This window comes from Mus musculus, chromosome 1 (assembly GCF_000001635.26).
Source record: "Mus musculus strain C57BL/6J chromosome 1, GRCm38.p6 C57BL/6J".
NCBI lineage: Eukaryota > Metazoa > Chordata > Mammalia > Rodentia > Muridae > Mus > Mus musculus.
In genome coordinates this window covers 71,347,847-71,362,514 of record NC_000067.6, presented here as the reverse complement: position 1 = coordinate 71,362,514, position 14,668 = coordinate 71,347,847, and the positions used below count along the sequence as shown (strand labels likewise).

The 14,668-nt window shown below is 38.9% G+C and overlaps 1 protein-coding gene across 1 annotated transcript in view; it reads left to right on the top strand.

Moving 5' to 3' along the window:
• Abca12 (ATP-binding cassette, sub-family A (ABC1), member 12) overlaps positions 1-14,668 on the top strand; it is a 171,821-nt gene that overhangs the window by 52,396 nt on the left and 104,757 nt on the right. The window contains exons 4-6 of the mRNA NM_175210.3: positions 8,754-8,845; positions 10,710-10,807; positions 13,313-13,498. Of these exons, the coding sequence (NP_780419.2) occupies positions 8,754-8,845; positions 10,710-10,807; positions 13,313-13,498 (376 nt within the window). The remainder of the gene's footprint in view (positions 1-8,753; positions 8,846-10,709; positions 10,808-13,312; positions 13,499-14,668) is intronic.

The window sequence follows — 14,668 nt, the reverse complement described above, 5'->3', positions numbered from 1 at the left end:
ACAACCAGTCTACCCATCCATCTATGTGGACGTTTATTTCCTGTGTGAGTGGCTGGGGCTGTGAAAGAGCGGAGTGAGTGTACACCGAAGTCCCAGCATTAGGAAAGGTTAGCACATTCTATTTATTCTGAGTCGGTAAGGCCCTCAGATTTTCTGTCTTAAGATGAATGGCTGAGGTTCTATTTTGTTTCCCTCAAAGATTCTCTGTACCTTTCTACACATTGTCCTACGACTCAGTCACAGATATAAAGAGTCGGGACTCATCTCCAGGAATAATGATGCATTTATATTATTACTATATGTGGTCCTTCAAGTTATAATGAAAACTAGGAAGTGCAAATAAGAAAGCTGAAGGTCTCAAAATGCAAAGTGATAACGTTGAAAGTACAGTAATCAGCCAGGAGGTGGTGGTGGTGCACGCCTTTAGACCCAGTAGTCAGGAAGCAGAGGCAGGTAGATCTCTAAGTTCAAGGCCAGTCAAAGCTAGTTCTATTTCTACAACAGCCAGGGCTACACAGAGAACCTTGACCCCTAAAATACAGCGATTAAACAAAAACCTTTAAATGGGGTTAATTCACGTTCTGTTCTATGATGTGAGAAACAGCTAAAGAATGAAGATAGACAACAGAGACCAATTACAGCCTCATCATTTACAACCTCAGCTTTTCTCCCTGGAAATCTAATCTTAAAGAGATGCCTAGGAGTCTCCTTGTCAATAGAACTGCAAACAATATTGTAATTTAAATCAACTGGGAGATAACAGTTACAGATCTTAAAAAAAAAAAAAAGGGTCACTGAATAAAGGACTAGAGATAGATGGCTCTCAAACTTGAATGCTAAATTCCTTAGCATGTAGCACAGCTTCTCCTTGAATTGTATCAGCATCGTTTGGGCCATCATCCTATAAAATGACTGACAATTTCAGAAAGATAGACTGCAACCTTTTAAGCATAAATTGTAAACATGTCAAGAATTATCATGAGAAACAACGCGGAAGGTACAATTGTTGCCTTTGGGTTGGTAATTCTCATGCGTTTTGTTGCTTTTCAACAAATCATGCTGATACATCTGCAGGCCAGACACCATTCCCAATGACTCAGAGATAGAGAAGACAAAATCCTCTGTTCCTTGAAAAGGCTTAAGAAAATACCTAAGCAATACCTTCTCCACATTTAAGGAAGAATGCTATCTTCATTGATAAAAAGGAAGCCATGTGAGGATGGTTGCTTGAAATGGGTGTTTTGCAACCTGAGCATTAGAGAAGACATTTGGGATATTTAATGTTTATTCATCTACCTGTTTTGTCTATCTGTCTGTCTGTCTGTCTGTCTGTCTGTCTGTCTATCTATCTACGTACATTCCGACATATTAAGACTTTCTTCTTTATGGCATTTTTTTACCTGTCACAGGCGCCTCATGGATGTAATACATTTTTCCCCAAAGGGGAATGTTCCTATGTCCTAGGGTAGAGAGTCAAATGCAATCGCTAATGTCTGCTATTTAAAATGATTTTCTAACCTCCAGGTTATCTATCTACTTCATTGCATATTGCTGCACATTCAGTATTTTCTGAACTAACTGGAGCTTAATTTAGGAAATTATGTACAATAATAAAATGGTATTAATGATATTTCCCGGCATGCTATTAACTTTTATGCTTTATACAGTCTTGCAATGAAACTGGCACCTGGTTACTCGGTAAACTCCTAGATTGCTTCCCTTTGGTGAAAGAAGATTCACCAGCCTCATTAAAACACCAAACAGTCTCCCTCTTCTGCTCTCAGAGAGAGGAAAGAAACACCTTTGGTGGCATCAAAAGAGGTCTGAGATGCTAACTTTAATAGATGTTCTTATGAAAGATACAATCACGCTGCAGTTACTGCTGCCTGGCCGGTGGCCTGGTGTTATGATGCAATTTTGATTTGGACACTAGACTTCTGTTATTAAGTTCATACTCCTCTAGGCATTAGCTTCACAATGAAAGGAAGAAAGAAAATGCAGCCATGACAACAACAACAAAGATGTTGAACTCAGCATCTGTCTAGCAAAGGAGTGGTTATATATATACAGCTTTCTTGTTCCCTAGAGCGATGGATAGTCTGACATCATAGAGATTACCCCTGTACTTCTTCCCTATGCATGTCTAAGAATACATCACACAGTGGGAACCTCTGGCCCATGCCATTGCTCACACAGTCAGTGAAGGGCAGAGATCACCCCCTCAGAGCTCACAGGGTCATTATTTGAAGACGTGATTCAGCATTGCTGGGGAATCTGGGGAGAGGTTCGTCTGACTCTACAGATTCCACTCCTATCCTTGATCATACTTTTCCATGACCAAGGCTTGTGAATTCATGCCTCGATCCTGTTTGAAGATCCCTGAATTTGTGTGTGTGTGTCAGAAAATATAACAAATATAACTGAGCTTTGAAATGAATCGGAAAACATTGGAAACAAGATAAAGGAGGAAGGAGGTTAGGACAGTTTGACTGTAGAGATGAAATAGGATGTATGTATGGTTCCTATGTTGTTTTAATTTTAAACTATAGTCATTTTATGTGGAATTGGTGTTAAAATAGAGGTTAAAATTCATTTCTCTAAGAACAAACTGGAAAGATGCCTTAGCTGTCACATAGGCCAGTTTTTCAGCCAGACTGACTCCACAAAACGTACTACAGACCATGCAAGCTGCTGCAGATTCGGAGATGAATTATGCACATTTCATGCTCAACAAGAATTTAGAACCTCGGAGAAAGAAGCAGAGAGACAAAATAACAGTCAAACGATCACATAATATGGCAAATGTGATGAATATTTGTTCTTGGCTCTCACTATGCCCAGAACATTACACATTAATGGTGACTAGTCACACAGCTTTCTTAAAACATTGTGGATCTTGCTGTTAGATGTATCATTAGGGTAGAAGTAAATTTGGGTAGGAAGATGGCAAGAGAGTTCTTCCAGGGGCTGCCTTTGAGTGCTGAGGCTACAGCTCAATTCTTGCCTAGCATGTGCCAAAGCCATTGGCTCAAGCTTTAAACACACACACACACACACACACACACACACACACACACACGGTGTGTGTGTGTGTGTGTGTGTGTGTGCATGTGAAATTGTGCTAACAAGAGCTCCTTCACTAAGAATAGAAGGTGTGGCTGTGTTAGATAGAATAGTAGATGTGTTTAGGATAAACCAAAGAGAAAGAGTCCTAGAACTTAGTGAAAAAAACAATAGATGAAGGCATGGATTAATCAGCATGGAGAGACAGGAAAAGGACTTTTTAAAAAAATTGGATATTTCTTTTATTTACATTTCAAATGTTATCCCCTTTCCCGGTTTCCCCCCTCCCAGAAACACCCTATCCCATCCTCCCTCCCCCTGCTTCTATGAGGGTGTTCCTCCACCCACCTACCCACTCCCACCTCCCTTCCTCAATTTCCCTACACTGGGGCATCTATCTAGCCTTCATAGGACCAAGGACCTCTCCTGCCATTGATGCATGACAAGGCCACCCTCTGCTACATATGCAGCGGGAGCCATGTGTCCTCCTTTGTTGATGGCTTAGTCCCTGGAGTTCTGGGGGATCTGGTTGGTTGATATTGTTGTTCTTCCTGTGGGGTTGCTAACCCCTTCAAGTCCTTCAGTCCCTTCTCTAACTCCTGTATTAGGGAACCCACACTCAGTCCAATGGTTGGTTGCTAACATCTGCCTCTATATTTGTAAGGCTCTGGCAGAACCTCTCAGGAGACAGCCATATCAGGCTCCTTTCAGCATGCACTTCTTGGCATCCACAATAGGGTCTGGGTTTGATAACTGTATATGGGATGAATTCCCAGGTGGGACAGTCTCTGGGTGGCCTTTCCTTTAGTTTCTGATCTATACTTTATCTCCATATTTGCTCCTGTGAGTATTTTGTTCTCCTTCTAAGAAGGACTGAAGCACCCACACTTTGGTCATCCTTCTTATTGAGCTTCATGTGGTCTGTGAATTGTATCTTAGTTTTTTGGAGCTTTTGGGCTAATATCCACTTATCAGTGAGTGCATACCATGTGTTTTCTTTTGTGATTGGATTACCTCATTCAGGATGATATTTTCAAGTTCTATCCATTTGCCTAAGAATTTCATGAATTCATCATTTTTAATGGCTGAGTAGTACTCCATTGTATAAATATACCCCATTCTCTGTATCCATTCCTCTGTTGAAGGACATCTGTGATTTTCATGAATTTCCTCAGTGTTGCTGCATCTATTCTGTGTCTGTGTAGAGCATAACTGCACGTTGTCATTGAAAAGTCACTGGTGCTGCCTCTTCCTCTCTATTCCCCACATTCCTAACACTTGTCTTCTCTAACATCTTTCCTCAACCACTCAACACAGGACCTTGAAAAACTTTTAGACACATACTTGGTCTAGTTAGATAATATAAACCCAAAGGCCTTCCAATGATTATTAAAACCGTAGGATAGGTCAACATATTAAGGATTATATAAATCTTGATTATATCTGGGTGACATAAATGAGAATGGTTTAGAAAGGGACAGGCAGGTATTATATCTGAAGTGGTGGTTGACCCTTGAAGAATGAAGGTCAGAGTAAAATCAGAGAGATAATTAAAGCAATTAACATTTTTATGTGACTGGCTTCAGCTCAGGGATACCCAGGAAGACCAACTGTATCAAGTAAGCGTGGATGCCTCCATGGCCACCATAGTGTCCTGAGTCTATCTGTTGTTAAGTCAACGATGAATGGCATGCGAAACTGGGATCAGATGCAGCCTTACAGCACATTTTCCTTCCAGATGTCACTACATATGATTATGATTCCTAGGAGAAGTGAAAAATAACTTACAAAATTTTAACTAACCCTTAGAGATAAAAAAAGAATGTCAGACGCTTCTTTCTAGGATGGGCCATATGTCTTTCCTAGTAAGAGGGCTTTTTATAGACAGACTTCACTGTGGCACACAGACATTACCTATCCAGGTAGTTGTTCTCTCTCACAGGAAACACTGACACTCGGTGCAAGTGCCGAAATCCTATTATGATGACATATATAGATAAACGTGACATTTCCCAAATGTAGCTCTTGGTAGACATGTCTGAGAAGTCAAGTCTATTCTGGTTTAAGTTTTCATCATAACTGAGTGGAAATTTTAATACAAAACATCTTTCCTTATTGAATTCTGCTCCAAAGAGATCTTCATAAATGCCACTGAGGCAAAGCCCTCATCTCTGGCATGTTAGAAGAAAGCTCCTCAACCAACTCTATGGTATGCATACACACATCTTAGACCAATGAAGGTCCGATAAATAACGCTATGGACTACTTGCTAATGTGTGTCAGACATTCTTGGCTCACTTCCAAGGATAATTTTTCTCGAATCACATGGCCCTATGTGTCAAATTCAGAAGCCATCTACATTTTGCATAATGTGTTCATCTATAATGTGTTCATCTACTCCCAGAGCTATCCCATATGAGATGGATGTCAAATGAGTTTACAGCTATTTAGAGCTCCTGAATAGGAACTTTAAGCCTCCTAAGTTGGTGTCCAGTAAGTGTGAATGGGCATGCGTTATCCATGTGAGATCACACCCAGCTGTCAGACTCCTGCAGCCTTTTTCAGCTTTGGTACAGGGGATGCTTGGAAAAGAAAATTCATTGTTGTGCAGTGTGTTGGAGGGTATAGCATCATCACTAGCCTCTGCCTACTAAGTACCAAGTGTATCCTGTCTGAGGTAGCAACAAATGACTATGTCTGTAGACACTGTGTTGTTAAATACCCTCTGAGAGAAGCAAGTAAGGCATTCGTAGGCATGGCTTAGGGAGTAGGATAGTGGGACAATGAAGGAAAAAAAATCAGTTAACAAGGGCTTATATTAAGGTTGTGAATCTAACGACTATGCTCTACAAATATGACCAATAATAGCTCCAATTTAGTGGCCCCATCATATTTTTTATGGCCCTCTGTATCTGTTTTTGCTTAGCTCCCCCTCTCATGATCGGATCAAAACTCTTGATTTTCCCTTTGATTTGCTCATGTGATGATACAGAACAGAACTTAATACATGTTGGTAAGCTAATGGCGAGCAGGGCTAGGGAGGGGTGCCATTATGTGTCTAGGTCTGCAATGCCACTGCTGGGTGTTACCTTCTGCAAGCATGCCTGCAGACTTGAACATACCTATGGTGAGGGGTCCCACATGGATGCTTAGTTTACCTGTTTCAAATTAGTTCATGTCCCTAACATACAGATGAGGGAAACAATATCTGAGATCCCTTTAGGAAGAAACAGTACTGAGATTTCTAGTTTCCCCAACTCCAATCAATGTGTGTTATCCACATCCCAGCACGACTGTCTCTTTATTAAATCAGCCATTGGATCAAATGGTCCAGTGCTAGGTGGGCTGCATTAGATCCTAAAATGAAGAGGTGAATGTAACATGATGCTTGCTCCCTGGTATCCAAGGTGTCACAGCCTAAAATGCAGAAGTTACGCCATTTAAAAATGCAGGAATCAATTATGTGAAGTAACAGGGCAATGTTCCTCTCCTGATGCTCTCTAATCGTGCCCATTAGAGAGCTCAGAGCATGCTACTCAGGAAAGCTGGCTTCATTTTTATCCCTTTTTGTGTTTTCTGAGAGGGGTAATAAAATGATCTTTGACAGAAGTTGTATTTCAACTTGTAATATCTATGTGAAATAAAATTGGGCGATTTTTCCAGAGGACAAACAGTAAGGTACATACAATATTCTAACTCTGTGCTGCCACAGCCCAGCCTCACAGAAGGAAGTGGGCATGGTGGGCATGGTATTTTCTGGTTTAGGGAGAATTGTCCCAGAACCAGAACCTCCATAGCTCCTTGTCTGGAACCAGAACTTCACTGATGGCAAGGAACAGAAGGAGCTGTCATCTTGGCAGGAGTCAGGTCAGGGCTGTTAAGTGACAAGACAAGCTGGGTAGCCTGGCTCTGTGTGGCAGAAGTAGCCTTGCTTCCCCAAGACCACAGTTCCCCACTGCCCACCTCTTTCTCCCTCTTTCCTCCTGTTTGTTATTCTGCCCTTGGCTCTTCTTTGCTATTTTGATCTTCTTCAGTCTCCTCAGATTGTTTTTCCTGTCCCTGGTCCTTAAAATTTTTATGATGGTAGGGTGTTTTTGTTGTTTTTATTTTTTCTTTATTTTAAAAATGTGTTGATATTCAGTGGTCTTCCTTATAGAGTTACAAGCTGGACTGGAAAAAAAAAGTCAAGGGAAAAAAGTGAAGCAAACCCAACTTTCTCCAACTTTCTAACACTTCTTTTTTTGAGAGAGAAGGGGAAGGTTCAGGTCAGTTCTTATTTTCATTTGAATGGCTTTTCCATCCAAATAGTCAGCATAAGGAATGTAAAAAGATTTAGGGGAATATAGTCATGGCCATGAATAATTCAAGTGTGCATTAAGAATGCAGAACTCTTGGAGCAACCAGTACATTTTAAGGAGAATATTGGAAAAACACTGGGGACTGGAAACAAATGTTACCTCTTCTTACCATTTTTATAAAAAGAAGACACCAAAACAAAATCCGCCACTGAACACAGCTTCCCAATTAGAAATTGCTAAGATCTGCCTTATAAAGCAGGAGTCTGGCTGAAGTGCAATTATAAGTAGAACTTCTTGCCATCTTTATGTATCTTAATTGTGTACTTCATAAACAACCACATACAATTCACCAACTTCCCAGAATTCTGAAAATGATTTCCATTGAGGTATTCTGTTTTTGGAAGAGACGCATCTGTTTTAAGTGCTTGTTTTTAGTTGTCTCTAATTTTCAAGAAAATATCATTGCTTCCATTTTGGGATTGGCCATTATGCCTCACTGGTCAAGTTCTGGCCTGGTGCACATGAAGTCCTAAATTCAATCCTCACTACTGAAAAAATGGAAGAAAATATGTTTATTTGCTCTCTCTCTCTCTTCCTCTTCTCTCTCTCTCTCCCTCTCTCTCTCGTGTGTGTGTATGTTTGCATTTCAGTACTAGTCATAAATAAAGGGTGTGCATTCTTAAAATGGTGGTTACTAAATTTGAGAAAATTCAATAATATTTTCAAGCTAGCATGGCTATGTGACATGGGAATAGCTGGCCTCATAATGCATTTGTCACCACACTGACATATTTGGTGGAATTAGAAATGTCACTTAATGTTATCTGTTTGTACCTAGCACCACCTATATGGGCATCGGTCCCACTGTGTTCCTGGCACATACTATATACTTACTAAATGTTTATTCTTTTCTTTTTCCTTGAATCTGTCTGTAAGTACCCGTCTCCTTTGAATCAAAATGCCATCCATAATTAAATGCAGTAGACTTTTTTTTTTTAATATGTGACAAACAAGCAGGCCTTGTTTCTGTTTTCAAAACATGACTTCTGTACTTGGGACCTGTCATCTTTGAATAAGAAAAAGAATATCATAAATATTTTCAGTGTTTGCCTGCAATGCTTTATTCAAGTAAGTTCTTTTTACAAGAATATAATACTAATGACTAATTTAAAGTCTCATCTAGTCCATTATCAAAGAATAAAAGTTTACCAGGCAAGAAACCTTATATGCTCATTGGTACATTGGTTAAGTGACCTCATCCTTTAATATTCTAGAAAATAGGTGAGAAATTTGCAAGTCCTTGGAGCCCTGAACCTTCTGCATAATACATTGCTTTAGTCAACTGAAATTAATGTGGACAAAGTCAGAGAGTTCTTGCTTTTTCTTCTCTAGCGAAATTCTGAAAAAGCCGTCCAACCCGAAGAGGGACAGCAATTTATCACTCCGGAGCACCCAAGTTCCAGAAAGAAGTCACACATCATTGGGTAAGCCAGCTCTCTCTTGTAAGGCTTCGAATAGATTTTTGGAACAGTCAGCAAAAGGGATACTCTTTAAAAGGTTTCAATTTCACATTTTCAAATAAAAATGGAGTGCTTAGATTGCCCCCAACGGACCCCAGGATTGCCCATGGCTGCCTGAATGTGGCAGTATGGTTGTGCAGAATTCTTTCTTCAGAACAAGTAGAAATTAAGTTCTTACTGAAACGCTCTATAGGAAGGAACACCTAGATATTGAGAATTGCATCAAGTCCCAGAGTTGAGTCAGGACTTCACCTGCAAAATAAATAGAACTGTGGTGTATGGAATTTCCATCAACAAAAATGATCGTCAAGTACTTCACAGATTTGTCAAAACTTTCATTTTAACAGGAGAAGATCATGAAGCCCAGTGAGCTTAAGCACTAGATCATAAGAGCAATAGGCATTTGACAGATGGTGTCCAGTCATCTTTGAGCTGTGGGCTTCTTTCTACCCCTTCATGCCAGGTTTCAAAGTCTTCAGTTTGAGCGTGCTTCACATAAAGCCAGAACCCTTCAAATTTGTGTTCCTTGAAATTCATCAGTTGCTTTGTAAAACCACAAATTTCTAACTTTTTACATAAGTGATGCTGATGCCTTGAAGAAACACTAATTAGAACCCCAAACCCTCAACCGAGAGGACTGTTTTACATTCTATTAGCAAATATGAATTAGGTGTATGCTATGTCCTATTTGGTACGTTATGGACTGGGCACACACTAGGGAACAGAACAAAGTTCCTAGCTTGTTGGAATTTGGTTGTTCCTTTGGGGGCAAAGAAGGATCACATTAATAGAATATTTACATCTATGATAGGCAATACACTGGGCAATCGTCTCAGGAGTTAATAATTTTGTGATGACTGATCTGTGGTGATCTGCTTGAGTAGGTTTAGGCACAGCAGAAGTAATATCAGTCTCACAGTCTAGTGAGCTCTGTTCTGCTCAATATCTACAGATCATGCAGCTTCTCCTGGATAGTTATCTAATAAATAGATTGCCCGAGTCTAGAGAAATCACATGGTAAATTATTCAACCCTATAGGCACTAAAATAAAGGTCCTCCTGAAATACGCAACTGGTATCTTTAAATGCTGATACTTTCTGTTGTGAAGATAACGAATACTTATGCCCAATATTTATAAAAATGAACATACTTGCTTTCTAGATATTCATGGTATAGATATGAATCTACACTTACTCTATACTCAGAAAACTATAGCACATTATAAGTAGTATTAGACAAAGCCACTTTGGGAACTTCTTAGTTAGAATGTATTATAGTCTAAACTAATTGCTTCATCCCATCTATTTGATCGAAAATATCATTCAGGAACCACTTTGGGGAGGAGGGATTTATGATACTAAGCATATTTCAGCATCCCAGTTGGATCATTAAAAAGAAAGACCATTATCACCAGATGTGCACTGGTTGATCCTTGGAACAGATGTTGGAGATGATGGATCTATGAAACTGGTCAGGGCACCTCAATCCTCTAAGCCCATACAGAAATGATTCTGTTTATTGGGCCATAACACTAGTGAGGAAGTTTAATGGCAGAAACTGGAATGAATACAAATGCTATCAAAATGTTTGTGTGTGGGGGGGGGAAATAGAAGAGTGGACTGAAACCATGACAATTTTATGAGGAAAGAAAAACTTAGAAAATCTGCCATTTTGCCACCATGAAAAGTTTATGGGAGAGTCATATGTGAGCACATTCTTGCTGTGGGGCACATGAGGTTACAGAGCATAGCTATGCAATCTTATGTGACTGTACCCACTTGCAAGCATATGTGTATGTGTGTATTTAAATTTCTTCCTTCTATCACAGCCACAGTACCTCCAAGACCAAGCTATGATTTGGAAGGAACAGGCACAGAAAATTTCAATGGTAGCCAATTGCTTACACGCATCCTTGGTTTGGAAAAGGTAACTTCATTTATTTTTGCAATGGACAAACATATTTTATATTGGTGGAGGTATCTCCCAAGCAGGAAGAGGTTTACAGAATATCTCCAATTTAAGTACTATCTCAGGCAGGTTCTTTTCTTGGACACTTTTCAATCATAGCTTAATTTTAATTCATTGCAAATTCCTTAAGGTCTTGGGCATTTATTTACTGCCCTGGTAAGTTCCTTAATTGAACTTACAGTTTTGACTTACTAAGAAATCATGTAGTATTTGATGTGATCTTTCAATTTTATGAAGCAAGGAAATAAAAAACGAAGCTGTAAAACTGCACCTGATGCTTCATCCACACTAATACCTTTGGGCAAATTAGAGCTACAGAAATCCCCCCTAAGTAGAAATATTTTTTTGTCCTTGAAATATTTTTTCCTTAGCATATGGTAGAGAGTTTACCTATGGAGTTTTCTGTTTCCCAGAGATAAACTATTTTATGATTGCTCAGATTTAAAGATAATAAACACACTTTTATAAGAGGTATGAGCTGGCAGTCTATAAGCTCTCTTTTCTCCAGTCTCTGTCTCTGTCTCTGCCTCTGTCTCTCTCTGAGTATGTGTGTGTATAGAAGATGGATTTGAATGGCTTTAAAGAACAACAGTCACTCTGCAGGTAACTACATTCTCTATTTCTTGCTATCTTCCAGCCACCTTGGAACATATATTGATGCTATTGTGGATTAAATATGGCTTACCTGCATCATCTTGCTTTTCTCTCCCCATCTCGTCATCTCTCCCTGTTTCTCTCTCACACACTTTATCTATGTAGCAGGCATTTTTCCCATTTGTATCATAAGACATGCCCCTGACATTTATCCCCATTCCAGTAATCCTAAGCACTAATGCTCACTGTGAGTTTATTACTGACTCTTGGTTTACCATTGTACGTGACAGAGGCATCTCATTGAACTGAGTCATTTCCTATCAAACCAGATCATATAAATACGCAGAAATAGCACAATAAATGATTTTATGGAAAGGCACCATAATCAATAATTCTGCAGACCTTTCCTGTGCTGGTTGTGATAGAAGACTTTCTTACTATATTATATATAATCTAGACATTATAGTATGTGTATTCTAGAAATTGAACATTGATATTCTGTCACATTCATAATTGCCAAGGCTCCCTTGGTGACTTGGAGTTCCTAAGCATTTCCAATTAGTTCCAGCCTAAGTCCTCCCCTCACTGGGTCACAAGGAAAATCTGTACTATTCCATGATGTTTTCTTCTTGCTTCTTAGGACTTTGTATTGGATCAGACAATTTCTGTAATGAATAGAATAGAAACACTGTTCTCAAAATTACTGCTTCACTCTATTGAAACTTCCAAGGTCTCTGTTTCATATGGGATAAGAGTTTAGAATTTTGTGAGACAGCACAAAGCCGCATATTCCAGAGATGGAAGCTCCAAGTGAATTTTGTATATACGGACACATATTTTTCAAGTAGTTGGAACAAGGCAAGGATGTAAGAATTAGGATGACATATTGATGCCCGTGTCAGCAATCTCTCTAATTCCTTTCTTTCTCTTTGCTGCTTTCTGCAACCCTTGCAGGAATGAGTAGAGAAATCACTTCAGGGTGAGTTTATGTGTAATGTTAGATCAGGGCTGTGGATGAATGACCAGAAAACCTAGCACTTCCAATGCCGCCCAGATAAGTGGATCCTGTCTTGTTCCATTATGCTTAGAAGTTAAGTTGCTGGGGAAGAGAGTATAAATTTCATGATGTAAACTTAAGGGGAGAATGGAGTTAGCCATTACCTCATAGGGTCATATGAGTTAGCTACTGGAAGGAAACCCTTGAGTATTACAATTAAATGCAATTAACATTGCAAACACATAAACTATTATGGTGATCAATATCGTGGCTGGAGGAGTGTTTCTGTGGTTCTTCTGTTCTATGGAAACCATTGGCCAGTTACAATGATTCCATTAGGAAAGTTATTTCCCATTATTGCTTGCTGTAATTAGCTTGACTTATCTATTTGAATAACATTTTCATATTTTTCCTTTTTTATCTTTCTGCACATGAGATTGAAAGGAAATGTAAGCCATCTGCCCACTTTCGGTCCTAAGAAAGACTATGACCAATTTTATAAGAAACAACACAGAGTTAACACACTTGAACTTATGCCACACAAAACGCAGGAAAAATTAATATGTTTTTTTCTTCACAAAGATTTTGCCAGAAAACATTGGGTGTGTTTATGTTCTCTGGTCAAACATAAGAAGTAGATTCAGTTATATAAATGAAATGTGAACCATTCAAATAAAACCAGGGCAAGAGTGTATACCTTCATTCATAGTCTTCCTCTGCAGCTCCACACAGGCAAAATTGTGTGTTATTGTTTCAAAAGGCAGAACTTTAAAGATCGCTGTTGGGAAGATAGGCCAGTGACCTTAAAGATGAAAATCTTTTCCTTTCTATGTTTTCTAATATCACTTCCCAATTCTCTCACATACTTTTAGCTGCTGAAGCAAAATTCAACTCCAGAAGACATACGAAGAGAGCTGTGTGAGAGCTACCCTGGGTACACTGCGGACTATGCCTTCTCTTGGGTCACCCTAGGAAAAAACGTTTTTAACAAATTTTGCCTTTCGAACATGACACTTTTAGAGTCTTCACTCCAGGAACTAAAATATCAAGTCTCTCAGGTGAGTGCAGATTCTCTCTCTCTCTCTCTCTCTCTCTCTCTCTCTATCTGCACACACACATGTATTTGTATATATTCAAAATCTTATGCATAATTCCCTGGGTCTCCAAACTGACTCACTATGAGTCACTAAGCAACTCTGTAGCTCACTTAGACTAAGAAATATTGATTGGAATATTTGTAGACCTTCAGCATAATTTCTTCACACATAAACATTTACACCCAGGATTTGATGTTAAGTACCGGATATTTATCATTAAGATATGCAGGACTGAAATGATTTGATGTTGACTTTGAAATATTTCATATGGCTAATGTACATACACACGTCAGATGAAATATGACTTGGCTCTCTATTGAATAATGAGTGTGTTCCCTGAGACCTGGGAGTATCGTTACATAGGACAGAATGCAAGTTTAATAATTCAACTGTAACACTCATATTCTTGTCAGAAGTTAGAAAAATGGGTGATGTCTTTTTATTTTTCTCACAGCATCAAACTTCATTTGGTGACTTTTGATGGAATCATTTATCCTTGCTCCTCAAATCTTACATATCAGAGCCAATTCTGTTCTGATAAAAGTGCCATATGTGTACACATGACATATGTGTATACTAGTCTTAAGTTGTGGTGGTAAAATCAAAACACCGATAGGCTAAGTTTAATGAAATCTACATGTAGCAAAAGTATGAAAAAATTCAGAATTCTTCTCAAATTTTATAGACAGGAATAAATAAAGCATGCCTATTTTAACATTTCCCTCTTGGTTCTTTAAATTAAACTGAAAGTGGCTTTTAATTTTTTAAATTGTATCATTTAGTAATGTGGTTTTCAAAAGGGCCAGGTTAAGGACACCATTGTAATAGCTCAAATATTATATGAAACTCTCCCATCCTTGAATTGTAAGAGGACTGGAGATGTATCCCAGGAGTAGAAGGTTTGCTCAAACCCCCAGTACTAAAAAATCCAAACCCAACCAACCAACCAAGAAACAAACAAACACTTCCTCACTTAAATTCTTCGATCATGTCTAAGTGGCCAAAAATATACTGTTCAAAACCAATCAAATTAAGAGAGATGGGAGGTTCATCCTGACTGGTATGAATGGGGTTATGAACAGAATTGCTTTTGTTGAGAACATAATGAAGAAATATTTCTGAAGACATTAC